A 24912-nucleotide genomic window follows, 5' to 3' on the forward strand; every position below is an offset into this window, starting at 1 on the left:
AAAAAAATCTAAATTTATAAAAATCGTTTTAAAAATGTTAGAGTTCTGAAGTAACAAACAAACATAAAAAATACAACCGAAACTGAAAACTCTCTTTCTTTTTTTAAATCAATTAAAGAAGAACGTAAAATATCCTGTAAGAGTATGAAACTATATGAATAAATATATCTTTTATGTGTATTTTTTTTGTAATATAATAGTTACAAAACAATATAAAAAAATAGTTTATTTACATTGGTTTCTGATTTTAGAGTACCGTGTGTCACGAATTCTCGGTGTTATGTCTTACAATGACTCTATTCTCATAGGACATTCATTTTATTGGGGTCCCGAGTGAATCGGCTGAGTAAATTATGGGTTTTTGTTTGTTTGTATACCGTTGAATGGGAATTTAATAAAACGACCCTAAATTTGAGTCTAGGACATAAACTATGATATTAACATTACAGTATAGGGGGGAAAGGGATTGTTAGCAATGGAGTTTGACAGCCCCATTGCTAGTAATATGCTATTAGGTCGACCTCCACGTGGTTCCCCCTGGAAACCATCGTGAACAATTCTTGTTGAATTCGTCACAATGGGCTAACTGACCTGCTTCATCCTCGCCTATCATCCTTCACTGGTGCCTCGCCAGTGTATACCGATAGCGCGGGTGGGGTTACCATTCCATTATCGCCTATTACAAAAAAAAAACATTACAGTATTCAAAAGAAATTCGTCTTATAACACCGTCGAGGGTCGAATCTGAGCAACAATCAAAACTTGTGTCAATATAAATTTTCGACTAACTTTCCGTTGTTAGGAAAAACCGATCATAAACTAATTGTAAGTTAATTCGAATAATGGTGATAGGTCTGCTATATTGAATTCTAATATGATCGAAGTGTAGAGAGGAAGATTATTATTTATATAGATCTACACAACGCTCCCATTTTTTTTTCTGGGCTCTTACCGCCCCCGTTTAGGCTTGCAGCGCCCACAAGGGGGCATTATCGCCCACTTTGGGATAGGCTGCAGTAGAATATTTTTTATATTATATATTTAAATAATTTTGAAACAATTATTGATTAAAACCTATTTTTGTATACTAAAATCTTAGATCATATAAAGTGTCTCTATAGAATTACTTCGAGAAAAACGGATCAACTTTTTCATACAATTTTGCGTGATAAATATTTATAAGTGATTCCTTTATGACTTTTATGTTTATTTTGTCTTATAATTTTTGCATCTTTTTAATGCGTCAATATTTATTTTATTTATTTAATAATACGTCAAGAGTCAAGATACATTTTATGCAATTAATTGACAAAAAGTTAACCTGTTTTTAAGGCTCGACGCTTTATCTATATAATTTAAAACTAAAGGATTACTTAGATGAAAAACGTGTATGGTATTAGTTGATAATATATGGATTTTAAACGTAAAAGAACTATGTTATTTAGAAGTTAAATTTAAATAAAATAAATACACATAATGTTAATACAGACTAGAAAATATTAAGTCTCGAGTTACTTACGGCAGTTTTTCTCAGATAACTACATTCTGAAATCCAGCTGTAGAATTATAAAAAAAGTACAATTCAAAAGAGCTTGCAAATAAGTCTATTTGAATAAAGAAGATTCCTATTCTATTGCAGCAGCTCGCTTGTTTGTCAAGTCATTTAAAGATATTAATATAGTAGTTCGTTGTGTGGTATCAGCATAGAATAGGCCACTCCTTCTTTTCCCTTGGGTGTCGTAAGAGTCGAATAAATGAGGGTGCGGGATGGGCAGCAGCATCCTTCTTAAAACATCTCTAAAAGCCTAACTGCGATTGCCAATCCGCCTGCCAAGCATGGCAACTACTGGTGAAACTACCCTTATCAGACCCAAGATTTTTTTTTCAGATTAAATATATTTTCGTGTTTTGGAGCCAAGCTATTTTGCCGGCACGCACGAGACTACTGCACCGCCTAACCGCTAAAATGATTTCTTATTGGCTGGTTTAGAATCTCACTATCATGTTATTTCAGCTTCGTGCGTAAAAATGAATTGCGCGCGGTTTTAGAATTTTTAAAAGTTACAACTCACGCCCGTATCGTTCAGATCTGAAAGGGTTATAGGGAAGACTTGTGTTCAGCAGTAGACAGTTAACGGCTGAAATAAGAAACAAAAATATAATAGTTACTTCTGTATATATTATGTATATTTGGTTTACTATATTATAAGTACAAATATGTAATATTAATTATGCAATGCTAATTATATTGTTCTAAATAACACCGTGTCTCCTGCGTCAATTACTGGAAACAGGGTAGTAGGGCTCAAGATGGCGACTAAACATTTAATCGCTCCACGGGGAGCCCAGGTCAGGAAGGGACATTATTAGATGAGCCGACGAACAGATCGGATGTATCTGACTGGAATCACAAAATTAATTATTATTGATGCGTTGTAAAGTAATTAAGAAATACAGAAAAAAAAGAAAAACATTTATTTATTTTTAGACTTTTGCGTTGCATGATTTAAGGTTTGTAAGAGATGGGAATTAACATTCATAACCCATAAACTTATAATAAGAAATATTTAGATTATTTCACAATAAGGCGCGCAGTCAGGTTCTCGCTCGCGTCGCACAAGACTAAGGGTTCCAGATGGTTTTGAAACTAGTCGAACTTTCTCGACCAAATTACACGTAAACTAGTAGTTATATAATTAGACATTTTACAATAGTCACATTCCTCTCTTTTCAAGACTAGGGAAAGTAGATAAAATTTTTTTGAGAAGTCAGTTCAGGGTACGATAGGGCTGATATACCTAAAGAAGGTATATCAGCCCTATCGTTAAAATAAAAAAAAAGTTTGCATAATAGACAATAAAATATTTTTTTATAAAAGGTTTACTGTTTATTACTATACGCAGTAAGTAAAGGTATACAGTATTGTGACTAATATTAACAATTAAGTGCAAAAGGATTATGTCCATAAATTTTGTTTTTTTTTTAATAGCTAAAAAACCTCTATACACGTATATGAAGGAATGAATATCTATGAAACCGTATTCGAAAAGAATACTGTCATTGGTTATTTAATTAGAATTCATCATCATCATCGTCATCATACCAGCCTTTAACTGTTCACAGTTGAACATAAGCTTTTCCCCTGGGGGGTTTTGCCAGTAGTTGCCACGGTAAGCAGACGGATTGGCAACTGCAGTTAGGCTTTCGAGATGTTTTAAGAGGGCAGCTGCTGCCCATCCCTCGCCCTTCCTTAGTCGCCTCTTACGAAACCCAAGGAAAAGGAAGGGGTGGCCTATTCTATGCCGGGACTACATGAAGATTATTTAGAATTGTTTTGTTTAATTCCGCTACCATCAGTATGCGTGCGACTGTCAACACTTAAAGACTTCTAATTAAATAACCAGTGACAACACTTCAACAAGATAACACCTAATTCAGTTCAGTAAAAAGATTTTTTTTTGTACAACTTAGAATGGCAAACAAGCTGACGGCCCACCTGATGGAAAGTGGTAACCATCGCCTATAGACATGAGCAGTACCATGTATATGTACACAGTACCATGCGTTGCCATTCCTGAGGACTCAGGTGTTATTCCTCTGTAATCAGTAAATTCACGCCATATCCCACCCTTCAAACCGAAACACAGCCATGCAAACACAACTGCTTCACGGTTGTAACACGAATGGGACAGAGGTACCCAAGCAATCGACTTTTGTACAAAGTCTTCTTCTGTAATCGTTTCTTAACTATTTATTATTATTTGTATCTATATCCCCGGCCCTAAAGCCCTATCGATATAATTATAGACCAATCTGGTGATCCTTGCCAATCCATCTCTAAGGTACTTCTTCATTTTGCCTAATAGAAGACATCTCGGCACTTTTCTCGTTTCAGTGCGTACAGACACAGTGATGCGGTTCTTGGTTCTTCTATGCACTTGTATCTCGATCCCAAGGGCCAAAGCTGAAATATTAATAGGGCGGTTTTTAGCATGTGCAATCCCTGTCCATTTTCGGTGAACTCTTCAACTGTGCTTTTTACTTCGAGTCTCTGGGAGGGAAGGGATTGTTAGTAACGCGGATCACAAGTTCCGTTGCTAGCAATAAATCCTTTTAGGTCGACCTCCTCAATGAAATCATCGTGTAGTAGGTGGGATTACCATTTCATTATTACCCTTTAAAAAAAGAACAGTAAAGCCGTCGCAGAATATACAGTGACGTTAGTGTTGCTTCTCATATTTTATCTTTTATGAAAAATAATATGTTATGAGATAATTCTTTCTTTCTTCTTTCTTTATATTTCCATTCCACGCAAATATGAGGTCGGTCAAAATAGAAAAGTTTACCTGCTACAAGATATCCGATGCCCAGCAGACAGAATGCTCCGCGTAACATTCTCAAAGACACTGGTTCTAAACCCTTTGTGGATTCCCCTTGCATCTGGTGTGATGAAATGAAATTGTAAGTTTTTGTGTTTTTTGCTTTACATTTATGTTTTATTTTTATTTTGTAACGTTAAGTATTATACATAAAATACATTAACACAAATTATAATAACTTATGATTGTGTTCCAGAAAAAAAAAAAGATATCAATCCTGGAAAAACCAGTTATTTTTTTTTAAATGAATGATTGGGATATTAAGAGGTTATTAAGAGGTCCTTATTTAATTTAAAATATATCTACCTGAGACGTAGCTATAGATTCTCCCGTGAGGTCACTGCTTTCTTTGTCACTCTCTGTCACCGGTTCAGATCTTCTCGATCTTTCTGGCAGGTTTTTGTATTCATCCGTAGTCATTTTAGCAAGTATGCCAGCTTCAAATAGAGTCATCACTCTGAGAGACATAGAAGTAAACATTTATTATAAGACACTTTATTTCTAGAAGTTTAAAAAACAAATTAATAAAATGTGACTGCTTTTTGCGATTTTGAATAACAATGATCAAACTTTAAGCATCCTAAAGTAATTCCACAGAGACTTTATACAAAAGTTATTTACTTGGATATCTTTGTCCGATTCGTGTTTCAAGCGTAAAGCAGTTATGTTGGCATGGCTGTGTTTCATTTTGAAGGGTGTGATATGTCAGTGAATAAACTGTCTACTTACACATTATTGAAGGTTTCAAGAAAAGGGCAGCCAATTTGTAACGCAATGGCAGAGTAACGAGTATATAGCTTTTCACTTAGGTGAAAGTTATGGGAGCCTGGAATACAAATTTAATTAAATTATAGAAAAAAATATAAATAAGTAAATTTTGCTGTGCACATTAAAAACAAAAAACAAAAAGAAATAAAAAAATATATAAAAAAAAAAAAACTATAGGTATAAAAAACTATTGGTAGTTAGGCTACAGTAAATCACTACAAAAAATACTAAAAGATTTCAGTAAAATTACTAAGAATAGAGTATTAGACATAAAAGTAAACAAGATATGTATCTTTTGATGTCCAAAGCCAACTATTTAGATTTAGAAATAAAAAATCTATAGTCAAGCTATGACTCAACTATATAATTTATGGTTGAAGTAATGATTTAATTTGATGACTGCATATAGTCATTTATAATATTTGTCATAATATTTTACACACCAAATCTCTCAGTATCATAATACAGGGTCTCCCGTCCTCCCAAGATGGCAACGTGTTTGCGAGCGAGCACCATCCGTACTCCTACTTCGACGCTGCGGACACGCTGTATACGTTGTCGTCGCATCAGTTTAGCGAGACGGCCGTATACACCTGTCCCATTCTATTAAACATGAAGTGTAATTTTTAATCGAACTAGTCACATACATAACTTGAAGAATGAACCGAAGGAACTGAATAGTTTTCGAGTAACGGTTTAGTACAAACAAATGTAGGCCTATCTAATAAAGAAAGTGCAGGATGATCCTTTAATGAATGGACCGAAGGTGACAAATATAGTCCATCTAATAAAGAAAGTGCAGGGTGATATTTCAATAAATGGAGCGAATATGTCAATTGTAGACCTATCTCATAAATAAAGTGTAGGGTGATTCTTCATTGAACGGAGCGAAGGTGCCAAATATAGGTCTATCTAATAAACAAAGTGCAGGGTGATCTTTTAATATTAGCATACTTAATAAAGAAAGTACAGGTTGATCCTTCAATGAATGGACCGAAGATAACAAATGTAGGCCTATTTAATAAATAAAGTGCAGGGTGTTCTTTCAATGTAGGCCTACCTAATAAAGAAAGTGCATGTTGATCCTTCAATGAATGGACCGAAGGTAATTAATGTAGGCCTATCTAATAAATAAAGTGCAGGGTGTTCTTTCAATGTAGGCCTACCTAATAAAGAAAGTGCAGGTTGATCCTTTAATAAATGGACCGAAGGTAACAAATGTAGGCCTATCTAATAAACAAAGTGCAAGGCGATCTTTCAATGTAGGCCTACCTAATAAAGAAAGTGCAGGGTGATTCTTCAATGAAAGGAGCGAAAAGACCAGATGCAAATCTAACATCATTTTTAACGCTTTATGGAGGAGACTTATGATCAGCAACCATAGTGAATTATTGGAATAAATGATAAAAAAAAAAAAATGAAAAATATATATTTTTTTAAGATTTATGGACTAATTCAGTCCGCAACCCACTAAGCCTGTGGCCTAGTTAACTACTTTCTAAATTGGGCTGTAATTTTTCAATACTTAATTTTTTTTATAAAGATTTTCAATAATACCTAGACAAATGATTGACTTACCTTTGCTTTAAATCAATCACTTTCGCTTTTTTAAATTGCTCATAAGATAATTAAGAAGAGAGACCAAATATAATTATAATTTACCTCCAAAATGGTTAACGAAGAACTATGCCTTTCCACTACAAGTTCATAATCACGGTTCCTCATAGCCTCTTCTAAAGCTTGCAGAGTTCCTATTGGTTGTTCTCGGGCTGGCCGCGCCAGAAGACTTGTCAGGTTTGCCGAATACATGTCTCCAATGACGTAAGTCGCTCCGAGAGATACCAAAACTGATACTAATCTAGCCTTATGGGTTTTTGAAGGTTCCTTGCTGGATGCTGTAACCATTTTAATTGAACAAATTAATTTGCAGATGCAGTATTGAAAAAAGAGCGAGTAATCCAGTTCTATCATTAAGTGAACAAGTATAAGTAAGTATCAACAATTATATTTTTAGAAAAATATTGTAATCTTCTTAAGTAGCAGTGTATGAGGACCATTACGTATTTTATTATAATTTGTATTTTTTATTTAAATTTCTTTTAGCATTTTTCATGTCTGTTATCTATACTTATAATAAATCTGGTCAATATGAAAAATGAAAAAATATTTATTTCGTAACAAAATTGATACAATACTAAGATAGTTTCTGTGAGCTTCTAGTAAGTGTTATCACCTGTATCAGAAGGTCACGCAAATAAATAAAATAAAAAATATCAATCAATAGGTCAATTCTGTACATGAAATATATTTCCAAAATAACTATCAGGGGGTGATTAGTGATCGATACTGACCCCAAAAATGCAATCAGTAAAATTTTTGTCTGTCTGTCTGTATGTTCGTTATAGAAACAAAAACTACTTGACGGATTTTAACGAAACTTGGTACAATTATTCTTCATACTCCTAGGCAGGTTATAGTATACTTTTCATCACGCTACGATCAATAGAAGCAGAACAGTAAAGGGAAATGTTGGTAAAACGGGAGAAGTTACTCCATTTTTAAGCTTCCGTCGCGTGTGCAGCCTTAATGGCCACTTTTTATAATGTAAAAATGTCCACCCGTGCCATACCGGGACGGGCCACTAGTTAATAAATATAACATGAAATTTTAGAAGTATAATATAATATTAAACGAGGTTTATTTAAATTGAAAATTGTAATGACCTGAGTAATACAACTGAAATTCTATACATCGTAAAACTACTTTGTAGCGTAAAATGTTCCCAATTCAGTTGTTTTTTTTTTAAATGTTTGTTACCTCATAATTTAGTCGGTTGTAAACCGATTTGGAAAATTATTTTTTTATCTGAACTTACAGATTAGTTTTTTTTTATATCGACTAAATCGTCTAATTTTTAAATCAAAGTAACTGGTTTTGTTACAATATATTTTTTTTTGTGAAACACGATCTTATGTGAATTATATGAATAAAGGAAACATATCTATTATACTCGTACGATGATATTGTCTTTAATTTTGTAAGACTCAAATCAATGTATTTATTTAGTTGTATATTAATAGTTTTATAATTTTTTTTTATACAACTTAGAATGGCAAACAGGCTGACGGCCCACCTGATGGAAAGTGGTAACCGTCGCCTATACACATGAGCAGTAACGTGCACATAACAGAGCATACTGTTTCACCCATGATACCACCCATGCGTTGCCATTCCTGAGGAGTCAGGTGTTATTCCTCTGTACCCAGTAAATTCATGCCATATCCCACCCTTCAAACCGAAACACAGCCATGCAAACACAACTACTTCACAGTTGAAACACTGCAAAGATGACAAATAGGCATACAGCCCGTCTGATGGTAAACGGTCACTGTAGCGTATGGACGCCTGCAACACTAGGGGTGTCACGCGCGCGTTGACCGCGCCGACCCTGAAGAAACCTTAATATACCCAGTTTGAAGAACTCCATACTGTACTCTTGAGAATGTTTTACGGTTTTGTAAGCACACATATTTAAATGTAATAATTACTAGTTTAACTTAAAACTATAGTTCAAGTATTTGTGATGGTGCCGTGAAAGCCTACAGCTTGCGTTCAGCGGGCCGAGGCGCGCAGTCAGGCTCGTGACGCGTCACAGCTGCTCACGATTAAGGGTCCCGAATTGGTCATGAAACTAGTCGAGTTATCTCGATATAATTACACGTAAGTAAAAATTACATTAAAAAGTCTTACATTGTCTCAAGAAGAGAGTCGTCGTGAACCAGCAGCAGTTATTTAAGAGTCCCCATTGGTTCTGGCGCCGTCTCTGCCACAACGAGGGTGCTGCGATCACCACCCACAGCGCTGGTCCAGTCACCAGAACAGTGGCGCAGACTAATGGCCATACCTGAAGTATATCGAAGGTTGGCTGGAAGGAATTTCTCAGCAAAAAAATAGAAATAATATTTATTTAAGTAATCATACATTTAGGCATTTTTGAATGGTATTTTTTAAACACGTAAAAGTGAGTTTGTTTGTTATTTCTTGGCGCTTTAATCGCTTAATCAAACACTATGATATATACATACTATATGGAAAGGACATAGGCTATTTTTTATTCTTGTCTTTACCGGTAATTCACTTTCTCATTTATAGCTAGCTGTTTTTTTGCGGCATTATCTTTGTGAATTAGTATATAAAGTATCCTATGCGTTACGTTAAAACCTATCTATGTAACAAATATCATTCAACTCTATTCAGCCATTTAAGCGTGACGAGTTACAAATGTCCAAACATCTTTACAAACTTTTATATTTATGGTTTCAGTAGGATATTAGAAAAAATAGTTAAATATAAATTATATATATTATATGGGATGGGCAGCAGTGTCCCTCTTGAAACATCTCCAAAGCCTAATAGCGGTTGCCAATCTGCCTGTCAAGCGTAGCAACTACTGGCAAATTCCCCAAGAGGGAGGGCTTATCTTCAGCAGTGGATAGTTCAAATATATAGAGGTGTGTATAATAGTGTTTTTTTTTAATGGATGATAATGGAATGGTAACCCCACCCGCGCTATCGGTATACACCGGCGGGGCACCAGTGAAGGATGATAGGTGAGGATGAAGCAGGTCAGTTAGCCCATCGTGACAAATTCAACAAGAATTGTTCACGATAGTTTCCAGGGGAACAACGGGGAGGTCGATCTAATAGGGCATATTGCTAGCAATGGGGCTGTCAAATTCCATTGCTAACAATCCCTTTGCGCTCTGTATAATAGGGTTAGAAAGGTATTAGAACTTTTTATAATTTCACATATAATTAGCTAACACCCATAATTCAGATTGCACAGTTTTGGTTACGCATCTAATTCTATAAACGCCATCGTCCTTTATAAATTGTGAGCAGTATGTGTAATGATACGAAATTCAAAGCCTATACAGAAAATAAATTGACCTATAAACGTTCCGTTATACTTATTACGGCGCGGAGGCCCAAAAAGAACAAATAGGTACATGCACCATAATCCCCCTGGAGTCGGATGAACCTGATAAAATTGAGGAGGCGTCAGGTTCGTGTGATCCCTTGGGATGGAGGCTGCTTTATATATGTACTTATTTGTATATGTTTTATTTTGTTTCATATATTGTGATTCCTAAGAAGCGAATTGGAAAACTATCAAGTTCCCTTATTTGATAGAATAAATAAATGTAATAAGTGAATAAATATGTCGATTGCTTGGGTACCTCTGTCCCATTCGTGTTTCAACTGTAAAGCAGTTGTGTTTGCATGGCTGTGTTTCGGTTTGAAGGGTGGGATATGGCGTGAATTTATTGGGTACAGAGGAATAACACCTGAGTCCTCAGGAATGGCAACACATGGGAGGTATAATGGGCGAAACAGTATATTCTGTTATGTCAATGGTACTGCTCATGTCTATAGGCGACGGTTAACACTTTCCATCAGGTGGGCCGTCAGCTTGTTTGCCATTCTAAGTTGTATAAAAAAAAATATTTACTATTGCGTCAAAACTATGTGTAATGGTTATTATCATCATCATCATGTCAGTCATTATTTGTCCATAGCTCTCCTCCATTGACTGCCATAAGGAACAATATAGACCCTCCAATGGTAATATTTATTGTAATTATTTTAAAAATAAAATTATCTGACTACTTTGGTCGAATTTAGAAATAAAAGAAACATTTTTGTAAAATATTTTACATTAGCTGTATCTTTTGGTTCCTCCCGCGTGAATTAGTACATAATGTATTTATTTATTTATTTTTAAAAGGTACATCAACAGTGTAAATACAGACATTAATTTTAATTGATACACAAGGCCTGCATCTTGCATTTATACCAATTACAGGTGTACACAACATTTTCTTAAGTTGTCGATTAGGTATCCTAACTTAGCATACAGGATATGTGCTAAGTTAGTATATAACCTACCTGTATACCAAATGTCATTTAAATCCGTTTAATAGTTTATGCGTTAAGGAGTAACAAATACCAATCCATATATCCATTTATCCATCATCACAAATTTTCGTATTTATTATATTAATAGGAAAAATAAATAAATTATTAATAATAATAATTATAAGTGCCACATAAGCACATCAGTGGTTTGGTCTTCAAGTAAGAATACCTTGTATTTTTTTAATACTACTTATAATGGCAAACAAGCTGACGGCCCACCTGATGGAAAGTGGTAACCGTCGCCTATAGACATGAGCAGTACCATGGACATAACAGAGTATACTGTTTCGCCCATGATATCCCGCATGCGTTGCCATTCCTGAGGACTCAGGTGTTATTCCTCCGTACCCAGTAAATTCACGCCATATCCCACCCTTCAAACCGAAACACAGCTATGCAAACACAACTTCTATACGGTTGAAACACGAATGGGACAGATTGTATTTTAAGAATCAAGCATACATCTAAGGGTACAACAAGAACATTATAACCAAAGCTTACGAAATAAAGCATGAGAACTTTTTAAAATTAAAAAGTTCTTTTCTTTTGTCTGATCGAGAATCGAACTCGGAACGCCTAGCGCTTCATCACGAAAATCATCGATAATACACTTTCAGTTACGTAGAAATAGTATTTTTTTAATTTACCTCCCACTGAAACGGTCTGATGATGGCCAGTGTTTCACTTAGTTTGGCTGGAGCATGCGTTAAGAATGCACCTGAGTCGGCTAACGTCAAAAATGAGAATTCCACCGCTTGCAGCCGCTCCCAGGTCATTGTCACGTCGCCCACGAAAAAATCTGCTTTCTGTTAAAAATGTAGTAAGTTTTTCTAGATTTTAACATTAAAAATTCATTGTGGCTAACAGTAGTCGACTGTTGAGCGTAAATATGCAGTAAAGTTTTTTTTTGTTAACTTAGCAGACGGTCCTCTTGGTGGTAAGTGGTAACCGTCGCCTATAGACATGAACAATATCATAGACATAACAGAGTTTTGTGTATGTAGTATGAATTATCTACATAAGTTTAGATTTCAACGTAATGACTCTTTTAGCAGTACATTAGGATTTTGTTATTTCCAAAGGACTACACTTTCGGTCACTAAATATAAATAAACAATTTTAGTTTATCGTAGAAAATGCTTTATTTAAAACTAGTCTTTGCCCACGGTTGCTTTCGCTCTTAACTATCTTATGAGTAGAGATTATCTAACTTGTAAACTGAGATAATTTCATAGAAACTTTAAACCCCCGTTTTACCCCTTTAGGGGTTGAATTTTCAAACTTAGTTTCTTATTGTTCATTACTTATTTGCAAAATTTCAAGTTTCTAGATTTAGCGGTTTCGGTTATGCATTGATATATGGGTCAGTCAACACAACATCTTTTCAAGCGACTTAGAAAACAAGGAAGTTCTATTTTTTTTTAAGGTTGTTACTTCATAACTGCGTCAGTAGTAAACCGATTTGAAAAATTCTTTTTATATTTGAAAGGATATACTTATAGATTGGTTCCATGGAACATTTGAAGTCTTCAAGCTATGGGCCAAACCGATTTTGATAAAATTTCTGTAAGACCATTATACATATATATAACAAATTATTAAGTTATGCAAAATGAATGTTACGTAGTAATGAATTGAAATACAAATACATTAAAAACAATAGTTAAATAACTTACACGTTTCCAAATGAGTCCAAGCGTGCCTCTAAATGTTCCGTTACCGGATATACTGGAACCTTGACTCCTGTCAGGAGGATCGTAATATTTGTATCTGTTAAGAGTATGGATGAAAGAATTAATATTAGCTTGATATATTAGAGTAATTATAACAAATTGCGATTCTAAATCAACAATGATACATTTCAATAGTGGTGAAGCAGGAGCAAAATTTCTTGTAAACAAAATACATTTATTTATTTAAAATTTATTGACCAATAAAACTGTGGTACAAGAGGTAGACTTAATGCTGTAGATATTCTCTGCCAGTCAACTTTTAGAATATGCAGAAATACTATACTAAATACTATACTGTACTATAGACACACATTCGCGTGAGACTTTTTGATAATACAAAAAGACGTCTTTTGTCGTCACCTAAGGGCCTCACGCAAAATGTATTTTGCCTGTATTTAAAAAAAATCTAATGAATTAACCGCGAAGCTTTTTAGACTATGAGACTGTGGACGAGTCCACAGTTCCCGGTCTCAGAGTTTGAAAGAGACTCATCTTATACCGCCTCTGCTTTTCAAAGATTACCATCTTGGGATGCAAAATGTGTGTTCATAAAACCTTCTGAAATTTCTTTACCAATCATTATACAATTTTATTTTATGATTAACCAATTATTAATTTGAATAAAACTGCTCATGTCTATAGGCGATGGTTACCACTTTCCATCAGGTGGGACGTCAGCTTATTTGCATTCTAAGTTGTATAAAAAAAAAACACTAAAAGATTTTTACAATATGCAACCTTATGAGTTAATATCATGACTAAAAAGGAATCTCCTTTTTAGGGCAAGGTTAAGATCGCCATGATGATCACCAACCTCCGATAGGAGATGGCACTTTAAGAAGATAAATTAATATGAGTATGAGATTTAAGCTTCTATGTTATAGCAATGTTTACCTGAAATTTAGTTTTTTAGCGAGCAGTGCCAGCAATTTGTCATCCCTCCCTCCCGTAACATTGACTGTAGAATCGTTGTTGTATTTAACAAAATGCCACGGTGGTGCCTGAGGAGCGAATACATTTTAATAAATTGCACATTTTTAACTGACTTCCATACGGAAGATCGGAATTCGTTTGAATTTCTTTACGATTATGTTTTCAAATCGATTTCAAAAAGAAGGAGGTAATCGATTCTGTTGTATTTATTTTTTGTTTGTTATCTCATAACTCCATCAATTGTGATCTGATTTGGAAAATTATTTTTTTCGTTTAAGAGGTTTATGCTTATAGATTGGTTCCATAGAAATTTAATCAAAATTGATTCAGTAATTTAATTTTTAGAATAAAATAACTAATTTTGTCACAATTCAAGTTAGTTTTTATTTGTAAAACATTGGTAGTACGAGTACAAAGGTTGAGATTTAAATATTATTAGAATTACTTTATTATAATCACATGAAAATATAATTAAAAGCAAATTATAACAGCTCACTTAAATTGGTCGCGTTAATTTCCGTCTTTTATAAACCATAAACTATATAACGTGATAGTTTAAAAGTTAATCAGTAGTATAGTACCAACATTACAAGGTTTACTCAGTTTGGGTCTAGATGGCGCTACGTGTAATATGTATGGGTTTATTTTTTAATATGGTAACACTTACATGCAGTACGGGAACACGGAATACTCTTCCTTTAAAATTTTTATAGACTTTATCAGCTGGAGGAAGTACAGGCGATTTGTATAGGCTGCCCGACCACCAGTTCACCAAGGAAAAGTGATGAAGATGATCCGGTGTCGCTTGGTTGTAGTATACTCGAAAACTGTGACAGATATTTGAATTTAATCCTAAAGTCTAGAGCGTTAAGTTTACATTAAAAAAAAATTGGTATACCAAAGGGAGACTTTGTACAAGTTTTTTGTTGGGAAACTCTGTCCCATATGTGTTTCTACCATAAAACAGTTATGTTTGCATAAAACAGTATACTCTGTTATGTTCATGGTATTGCTCATGTCTATAGGCAACGGTTACCACTTTCTATAAGGTGAGCCATCAGCTTTTTTGCCATTTTAACTTGCATAAAAAAAAAAAAAACTAAAGGTAATGTATTAATATAATTGGGTATTTGACAGTTGTAAGAATTAAATATGAAGATGTTGGATAGTTTACAGGTAAACAATAATTATACAATTTTATTCATTAAAAATAAATCGATATCATTTAATTTTTCTAAAATAAATTCGGGATTTTTGGCTGTCGTTTACAAGACTACCACATAAGCGTACTTTATTTTTTATTATCTACCAGCGTAATTGTATTAAATATGGCATTTAAACTCAAATATCACGTGACCGTCTATTATCACACATTAAAATTTAATGAAGGATTTTTTCTTTTAAATAATAGTTTTAATAGAAAAAAAATAATCGTGAAAGGTTATAATAACATTGCAGATTTTGAAATAGATTTCAGAAAACTACTAAACAATCAAATAAAATTAATTTCATCGATGGCAACCCTTGTTTATTTTAGCTCAAAATATAGTTTATATGTAATAAAATAATTAACGGTATCAAAGAAGAAGTTATGCGTGTGAAACACACGAAATACAAAAGGCTTATCATTTCGTAGCCAATAAATTGTATATTTTCCTTGGCAGTCATAAAATATGTTTTGGCCAAGTCTCAATCGGCGTTCGGGCCAATCGAATTACAAAGTACGTGATAGTTCGGACCTTTGTATTCTCTGTGCAGCTTTATTGGGCTCCGTTCGGGAGAAATGTAATTTTTAGAAATACCCGTAGGCGGCTGGTTGGGCCAATCAATCAGCTGCTGTTGCTTGTACTCTGGGAAACGTTTGGCTTTTTTATTCACTACTTAACTTAGACAGCTGTTTTAGTAGTGTTTCAACTTTATATAGCGTCATTTTCTCATTGAAACTTTTATATTTCATTTTTATTTTTATATTTCATTTTAGGCGTTAACTGCCCATTGCTGAACAACAGGCCTCCCCCTTATGAAAGTTTTGCCAATAGTTACCATGTTTGGCAGGCGAGTTGGCAACCGCAGTTAGGTCTTGGAGATATTTTAAGAGGGATGCTATTACCTATCTGTCGACTATTAGTACTAGTAGTACTAACAGTTGACAGATAGGCAGCAGTTCCAGTACCAGAGGGAGACTTTGTACAAAAGTCGATTGCTTGCCTCTGTCCTATTCGTGTTTCAACCGTGAAGCAATTGTGTTTGCATGGCTGTGTTTCGGTTTGAAGGGTGGGATATGGCGTGAATTTACTGGGTACAGAGGAATAACACCTGAGTCCTCACGAATGGCAATGCATGGGGGTATCATGGCCGAAACAGTATACTCTGTTATGTCCATGGTACTGCTCATGTCTATAGGCGACGGTTACCACTTTCCATCAGGTGTGCCGTCAGCTTGTTTGCCATTCTAAGTTGTATAAAAAAAATTCTCGTATTATTAGTCGCACCTTACGACTCCCACGGGAAAGGAAGGAGTGGTTTATTCCATGCCGGAACCACACGGTGAAGCCTTCATATGCTGAGCAAGAATTATTAATTACCCAGTTTATTAAATGGCCAGATGTATTAAAAAACCGATTGTGTAAGATAAATAGGGTTCCGACATAGATACGAGATACATGATACAAATATGTTTATTACCTTTTTAGATATCTAATAATTATTATTGTTTGCAATTAAAAAATTTTGTATTCCGGTTGTAATTGCACTTAAAAACTGTATCGCATTTGCTACACTTTACCATCTTGTGTGAACACGGGGACATGACACGTAATAACACGTTATAAAAAAATGAAATTACTATCATTCAAACTGAAGCACAATTACTTTATAGCAGAAACATGGGTAGGACAGAGGTACTCATCCGGATGGCCTTTTGAATTTTTTACTTAATACTTACACACTTTCTCTGGGATTTGTGATGACAGCAACCCTCATTGCTTCCCTGATAGTGTACAGGAATCTGTCACTGATAGATCCACTTGGCCAATAAAAGATGTACAGGATTGTGCGATGAATCAGGTTGTTTTCTGTCAACTAAATATTATATTATACTAGCTGTATCCAGAGGTTTCACCCGTGCAAATCGGTATATAAAGTATTCTATCTGATAAGATAGAGTATATAACCTACCTATGTAACAAATTTGATTCAAATTCGTTCAGTAGTTTTTGCGTGAAAGACTAACAAACGTCCAACATCTATTCATCATTACAAACTTTTGCATTTATCACATTAAATATTGAAGTTGATGGTAATTGTTAAATAATAATATCAGCCGTTAATTGTCCACTGCTAAATATAGGCCTTCTCCCTTATGGAGGGTTTTACTATTAGTTTTGGCAGGCAGGTTGGCAACCGCAGTTAAGTTTGTGGTGATATTTTAAGAGAGACGCTACTGGCCATTTCTTGACAATTAAGCTTCCTTAGTCGTCTCTTACGACATACACGGGAAGGCAAAAGGGTGGCCCGTTCTATCCCGGAACCACACGGCGATAATTGTTACATATAGACAAGTAAACCAGAGTTTGATAGTAAATCAAATTCATAATCAATCACCTCAATAAGAATGTTTTCGCATTCATAAGGTTCACATAATATTAAACTTGTGCGTTCTTCCGATATATCCAGCGCTTTTTTTAAGAATTCGTAATACTGGAAAAAATAAAATAATAGTAAGATAAAGTACTCTTATATAATTATAATATTAAATGCAGTAACTAGCTATTTATTTTTATCAATTTACCTCATCTGTTACAAGAACAAAAACTTACGAGTCTGTTATCCTTTTTTCTTGTTAGCTATTATGTAACTTTTATTGTGTATACAATAAAGTATAAAATAAAGTATAAAATAAAGTATAAAATAAATATATTAAGTATATTTTCTAAAAAAAAACACGAAAAAAAATTATCCTATTGGCGATGTTTCGGTACAAAAATAAAAGTCAAATCAATAACTCTTTATCGACTCGCAACTAACTGCTTTACCGACACAGCAACACTAAAACCATTTGACATTAGATGGCGTTGTTAAGCAACACTAAGCCAAAAAAATACCGAGCAATGTGCGGTCATCCAGGTTACTACTATATTTTAAGAGGAGTATAAAAAATGAACCTTATCTTTGTATTCTTTCGATGTGATATTTAAATTGATTACTTGGATATGATGCTTGTTTAAAAGACATAATAATTCGAATATATCTTGAGACCTGTAACAGAAAAATGTAGCATATAATTACTTTATAGAAACAAGAAAGAAAAAAAAAATTGAATATGTTGTTTTTTACATTTATAACTTAAATAGTAAAAAATGGACACTTGTGGTTTTCATGAGAAAATAGAATGGTATCCACGATTGTGTTATCGGTATACTCGTACACTGGCAGTATGAGAATGAAGTCTGGTCAGTCAGTCTATTATAATGAAAAGAAAATTATGAAGTGCTGTCTCTTCAGGTATGCATGTATACACGCATGCATGCACGCACGCACGCACGCACGCACGCACGCACTTTGTCATGCATGCCAATATTATTATTTTTTTGTTTTACTTATTTTTAACTCCTGTGTGAGTGCTGGCGTATGTTTGTACAAAATAGATTTTTCTTTATTTTATTTTCTTGACTAATAGGTATTATAAATATGTAAGTTTGTTTGTTTTTTATTTCCTGGCGCCATAACGGATAAACCATGACAATTGGTACGTATATATTTATGTATCACCATTATCATTTCAGCTATTATCCGTCCACTGCTGGACATATTGGTGTATATTGGTATTTAATTTTAAACCACTGTAATAATTAGCATGTTTTAAAGAGTATTTTTTTCGCCAAGAAATTATCATGAGTTTGGCGAATTCATGTAATATTAACATATTTTGTGAATAGATAAACAAAAAAAAAGAAGCCCGACCGTATCATTAATTCTTACTAATATTATAAATGTAAAAGTGAGTTTGTTTGTTACTTTACAGTGCCTTAATGGTTTAACAATCGTTATGAAATTTTTTATATTGATATATTTTTTATCTCAGTCAGTGAACATATCCCGGTCATGCGGACGAAGTTGCGGGTAAAAGTTAGGATATATTGCTGCAACTACGTTTTCTTCACGCAGAAAACATCTGGATGGACTTTTTTGAAATTTGTTGCGATCATATCTTGGTATCTGGGTCAATATACAGAAACTTTTTACTACGTCAAATTGCCTCATTCCCATGGGAAGATATATAATTTAGCCGGGCGATTGACGTCGCCGTCACAGGTAGAGTAAATAAATTCAAAACTCCATCAAGGGTTTATTTTGAGTAAGCTAAAATTGCTACGTATCCCGAGTGCATTACTTTACAAAAAAAAAAAAGAGAGAAGATTGTATTGATGTTAAGGTAAATATTTTGTACCAGTACTACCAGAAAGAATATTTCAAAATCGATTGGAAATTACCAGAGATTATAGCGTTCAACTTTTCCGCTTTATTTATATCCATACTTTATATTTTATTTAAGAAAAATTTATTTATCCGTGCGAAGTCAGGACGAATGTGTATATATATGTATATGTATGTATGTGTAAGTATATGTGTATGTTTATAGGGTTTATGTATTTTATGTAATTTATAATGTGCAGTTTGTATTATTCTTTGTGTATACATATCTTATGTATTTATACAATATATGCAGATCGTATGACTGCCTATTTTTATTTTTAAAATAACACAATTTACATGAAAAGGTTTTGCTGGAAGAAATCTCTTATTAGAGATAAGCTCGCCTTTGTACATTGTTTATAATGAATTGTGATTAATAGTAGGTTTTGTGTACAATAAATAATAAAGAATCTTTCATGCACTGACCAGTTAGTACATGTAATTTTAATCGATGTAAAAATAGTTTATTTAATATAGTATTTCCTCAACCTTTATACCTGGTTTTCCCAGATCGCTCTTTTGGATTCAAAGTCGGATTTCTACGGATCGACATAAATGAAAACTGATTTTGGGGGTCGACGAGATCTAAGGATCGATCCCTATTAGGAAACACAAGTTCTTACTTGAAACTTTCAAGATACTGTATTTTATATATATAAACTTTCTTGATACTTATCAAGAAAGTTTACGTGAAGTGTATTAATAATTATTAATTACACTTGATATTTTATGGTGATAATAGCTTATGGTGGGGATTTGAGCAGGAGCGTCCTTCTTAAAACATCACCCAAAACCAAACTTCAGTTGTCAACTCGCTTGCTAAGCGTGGCAACTACTAGCAAAATCTCCTTTTTTGGGGAGGGTATGTTTAGTTAACGGCTGATACAATAAAAATACTTGATATTTACTAAAAATTTATGGTTATTTATTTTATTAAATTCTGTTGAGAAAAAACTATGTCAAGTTATATTCAACCATTTTGTATCTGAAAAAACTAGAGAAGTATTTTTAATTTGGCTGATTTGAGATATTAGTTCTTTAGGAAAAGAGATCTCTTGCTCAAAACAGTTTGGAAATATAATATATGCTTTATAGTAAGTATATGTTACCAAATTTAATAGCAATTAGTTAAGCCGTTTTTTTTTAATAAATGATAATGGAATCTGACCCCGCCTCGTTAAGTGGAGCACCAGTTTAGGTGCCCATCATGATTCGCTAATGAATCAATCACAACAGGGGTATCCCGAGGAGGTCGAACTGCTAAGGTACTAGTAATAGGGTTCCTATTCCCCTTTCTAACAATCCCTTTCCCCCTGGTTAAGCTGTTTAACTGCTATAAACAAACATACTTAATGTCACTTTATATTAGTAAGGATCAGTAAAGATAAGGAAGCACATTGGCAAAACTGCGGGGAGTAGTTAGTAAAGAAAATAAATATTACCTGATATTAGTTGACTCCCCTCTCACTATGGTCACAGTCTTCGCTGGCAAGCCCTCTGCTATATCCTTCACCGCCAACGAGAAGTCCCTTGGAAGTCTCCGCATAGTTGTTGATGTAATTTCATCGATGTCAAAAAACCCGTAAGCCGCACAAATGTACGCCATTAAAGAGAAAATATATATCGTTTTGTATGAATTGATAACCATTTTGTTGTATTTTAATAAAATATCACGGGAATAAATAGTAACTGTAGAAAAAGAAAAGAGAAATGTTTTACGGGTCTTTTTTTATTTTTATTTATTATTTTTTTTTATACCACTGAGGTGGCAAACAAGCATACGGCCCACCTGATGGTAAGTGGTTACCGTAGCCTATGAATACCTGCAATACCAGAGGTATTACGCGTGCGTTGCCGACCCTGAAGAAACCTCTTTACCCCCATTTTATTTTAAACTGAGATAGCCTGTATGATATGACAATACGACTAAGAACTCGTGGCACTACAAAGATCACCCAAAACAATTTAGAAACATGTTTTCTTTATTATCTCAATCGGAAATCGAATCTGGGACCTTATTTAAGTTGGTCAGCATTTTTTTTTATGCAACTTAGAATGGTAAACAAGCTGACGGTCCTCCTGATGGAAAGTGGTAACCGTCGTCTATAGACATTAGTGGTACCATGGACATAACAGAGTATACTGTTTCGCCCATGATACCCCCCATGCGTTGCCATTCCTGAGGACTCAGGTGTTATTCCTCTTATCCTGTAAATTCACGCCATATTCCACCCTTCAAACCGAAACACAGCCATGCAATCACAACTGCTTCACGGTAGAAACACGAATGGGACAGAGGTACCCAAGCAATCGACTTTTGTACAAAGTCTCTTTGGTGAATATTATATTAATATTATATTAATTCTGAAATTGGTGACTTTTATGACACAAATCCTTTACTTGTATTTATTATATTATCAATATTAAATTTTCGTACAGTCTGATAAAAGACTTTTAAACAGATTAAAGTATAATCTCAGCCGACAGTTGGCTGACTATTTTTGGATAAGTTATTGCTACTAAATGGTTCATCTAAACGCATATGATCTAGTACAATTATAAAACAAATATAAAGATGATATATATCTGAAAAAAGCTGTCAAAAGCTTGCAAAATTAAATAGTGATGTTATTTTACTTTCCTTTTTTAATACTTACTTATTCGACCATTAAAATGTACGCAGCCTTCAATAAGTAATTTACATTAAAATATTAAGTCATATTATTGAATATATTTAATGTAACTTCCACAAGACTCGTATGTAGTTAGTTTCCAGTTTCTTGAGTCGTTATTTTCAATAAAATAAGTTTCAACATCTGAGCACTTAGAAATTTTGTGAATAACTTAGCAGGGTACCACCAACTTTGATAGGTGAAGTGTAAGTAACAACCGAAATATTATTCTGATTTATATTTCTGTTTATATTATAATATGTCGCTAGTATGTTATATTTGGTACAAAGATTAGGCTGTGTAGATGCGACATATCTTACTTAAGTAGGTTAAACATACTACTTTTTCAAATGAGTTAAAAATATGTACTCATATTTACTATATTAGACAAGTTAGTCAACTAATTACGTTTATTTTATTATTAAATTAAATAATCAACTATTAATAATTCAATATTGTTATGTTTATCAAATATTTAACATTCAATTTTGTCCTAGTTTTATTTTATTTTGGTGACAGAATTATAAAATATATCATATTGTTAATAAATAAACTCAAAAATATATATTAGGCTAATACCTTTCCTTGGGTGGAAAGGGATTGTTAGCAATGGAGTTTGACAGCCCCATTGCTAGCAATATGCCCTATTAGGTCGACCTCCACGTGGTTCTCCCTGGAAACCATCGTGAACAATTCTTGTTGAACTCGTCACAATGGGCTAACTGACCTGATTCATCCTCATCATTCACTGGTGCCCTACCGGTGTATACCAATCGCAGGTGAAGTGACTATTCCATTATTACCCATGAAAAAAATACCTTTCCTTGATAGAGATTATTAGTAATGGGGCCTGATAGCCCCACTGCTAGTAATATACTCTATTAGGTCGATCCCCACGTTGTTTCCTCTTGAAACCATGTGGTTAATTCTTGTTGAATTGGTCACGGTGGGCTAATTCATCTTTTTTTTATACAACTTAGAATGGCAAACAAACTGACGGCCCACCTGATAGAAAGTGGTAACCGTCGCCTATAGACATGGCCCTTCCATGGACATAACAGTGTATATTGTTTCGCCCATGATACCCCCCATGCGTTGGCATTCCTGAGGACTCAGTTGTTATTCCTCTGTACCCTGTAAATTCACTGCTATATTTCACCTTTCTAACCGAAACACAGCCATGCAAACACAACTGCTTCACGGTTGAAACACGAATGGGACAGAGGTACCCAAGCAATCGACTTTTGTACAAAGTCTCCATCTGCTTTTATTCTCACCTGTCATCCTCACTGGTGCCCCGCGAGCATATACCGATAGCGCCGGAGGAGTTGCCATTCCATATTCACCCATTAAAAAAAAACTTTCCTTTGTAATAGGTAAGCAGTAAATTTTTAAGTTCATCTTCTTAAAAGATCACGACCGTATAATGAAAAATTTTTATTTTAAAAAGTATAGCTTTAGATGAAAAGTATAAATTTTCGTAGAATCCAACTTAATTTTAACTGGTGTATAAAAAATAATAATGCTCCTTTTGTTCTTTCATAAAAAAGGCATAATTAAATAACATTTTTTTTTAAACCCCGAAAGCCAGATATATTGATTGGCGGCTTGATGGAGAGTAATAACCGTAGTCTACAGACCCTAATAGAACCATGGATGCCAGAAAATATACTGTGATGTCAGCAGTACTCTTTTTGCGTTGCTATTTTCGAAGATTCAGTAATCTTAGCCTTCAATACATCTCTGCTTGCACAAGTGCTTTACGGTAAAAAAACGAGAGTAACGTAGGCATCTTAAAAAGTAAGGTAAAAGTATAGTGTAATAGGTATTTTTAAATTAAACGTTTACTTACAATAAGATATTTGACAATACATTAACTGATAAATTCAAGATTGGGTTGCAGAAAAAAGTTTTCCTTGTAGAAAAAAATTTACTTTGATTTAAAAACTAAATTACAGAACTGATGTTGATAAGATTTCTACGACACAAATCTGCAAGTAACTCTTTTTTTTTACAAAAAAAAAGGTCTTTCCAAATCGGTTTGTAACTGATGGAGTTATAAGATAATAAAGTTTAAAAAAAAATACAACCAAATTGACAACATTGGTTGAAAATTATTAAAGAAATCGGTGCATTTCGTGTTCCATTGTTAATGCTTATCCTAATAGGAGACAGATGTGTATAATAACGTAATATTTATCATTATATTATCATCCTCATATCAGCCCTAAACCGTCCACTGTTGAACATAAGCCTCTCCCTTGGGGGTTATGCCAGTAGTTGCCACGCGTGGCAGGCGGATTGGCAACTGCAGTTAAGCTTTAGAGATGTTTTAAGAGGGACGCTGTTGCCCATCTCTCGCCGTTCCTTAGTCGATTTTTAAGACACCAACGGGAATGGAAGGGGTGGCCTATTCTATGACGGGACCACACGGCCAAATTAAAATAAATATTATATATGTATATTATTAAAATATGAAAACTATTTCGAATAAATGTATTAGGCACACAATTCTTTATTTTATTAAATTGACCATCTGTTTAATAATATACTTACTCTATGCCGATATGCAAGGGTCTAAATCACCCAACTGCCGGGTCGGTACGGATTGGCATTTGACGAAGTAAGTGGCCACTTTTCATCGGAAGGGCCTACATGACCGATGGTTTAAAAGCTTTACCATGTTGCCTTCCCACCTTGCGAGATATGGGACGTATACATAAACACTTTAGCCTATGTTATGGCGAAGAAGGGTAATGTTTTCGTGACCCATTGATTACTCCTTACTCCAGGGACTAAATCTATTTTTGAAGATGTTGATGTTTAAATAAAATGTGAAAGCTTCTAATATTATACTAGTCAATGTTATAGAATAGAAATAATCTATTTATAATAAGCTATTATATAAAAGGTCAGTTTTTTATGATTCTACTTGTGGGTTCAGAATGTCATTATCTGCTAGAATACTAATTC

The 24912-nt window shown here is 34.0% G+C and overlaps 1 protein-coding gene across 2 annotated transcripts; it reads right to left on the minus strand.

Annotated features, from left to right (window-relative positions):
* Positions 1-2865: 2865 nt before the first annotated feature.
* Positions 2866-22121, minus strand: LOC113510272 (ionotropic receptor 40a). 2 transcript variants are annotated; one of them, XM_052895278.1, is made up of 16 exons: positions 21925-22121; positions 20710-20956; positions 17956-18049; positions 17396-17491; positions 16737-16873; positions 14460-14619; positions 13754-13860; positions 12803-12896; positions 11774-11932; positions 8898-9051; positions 6810-7042; positions 5591-5750; positions 5109-5205; positions 4686-4836; positions 4347-4440; positions 2866-3964 (listed from the first exon to the last, which is right to left on the minus strand). In XM_052895278.1, exons 2-16 carry the CDS (start codon positions 20913-20915, stop codon positions 3768-3770), a joined length of 2139 nt encoding a protein of 712 aa, XP_052751238.1. In that variant the 5' UTR covers positions 20916-20956; positions 21925-22121; the 3' UTR covers positions 2866-3767. The 2 variants fall into 2 exon arrangements, with proteins under 2 accessions (XP_052751238.1, XP_052751242.1); XM_052895282.1 differs by lacking the exon at positions 21925-22121 and having other exon boundaries at positions 20710-21137.
* Positions 22122-24912: the final 2791 nt, after the last annotated feature.

The sequence above is a fragment of the Galleria mellonella genome, unplaced genomic scaffold (assembly GCF_026898425.1).
Source record: "Galleria mellonella isolate WM207_F2 unplaced genomic scaffold, CSIRO_AGI_GalMel_v1 utg117, whole genome shotgun sequence".
NCBI lineage: Eukaryota > Metazoa > Arthropoda > Insecta > Lepidoptera > Pyralidae > Galleria > Galleria mellonella.

What these genes read in the sequence shown, in the direction of transcription:
- LOC113510272 (XM_052895278.1), bottom strand. Translation starts at nt 20,915, where the DNA reads ATGGTTATCAATTCATACAAAACGATATATATTTTCTCTTTAATGGCG. An exon ending in GGGGAGTCAACTAATATCAG is followed by an intron (nt 18,050 to 20,709) that starts GTAATATTTATT and finishes TTTCTGTTACAG; the next exon opens with GTCTCAAGATATATTCGAAT. An exon ending in TCCGTGTTCCCGTACTGCAT is followed by an intron (nt 13,861 to 14,459) that starts GTAAGTGTTACC and finishes TTCGCTCCTCAG; the next exon opens with GCACCACCGTGGCATTTTGT.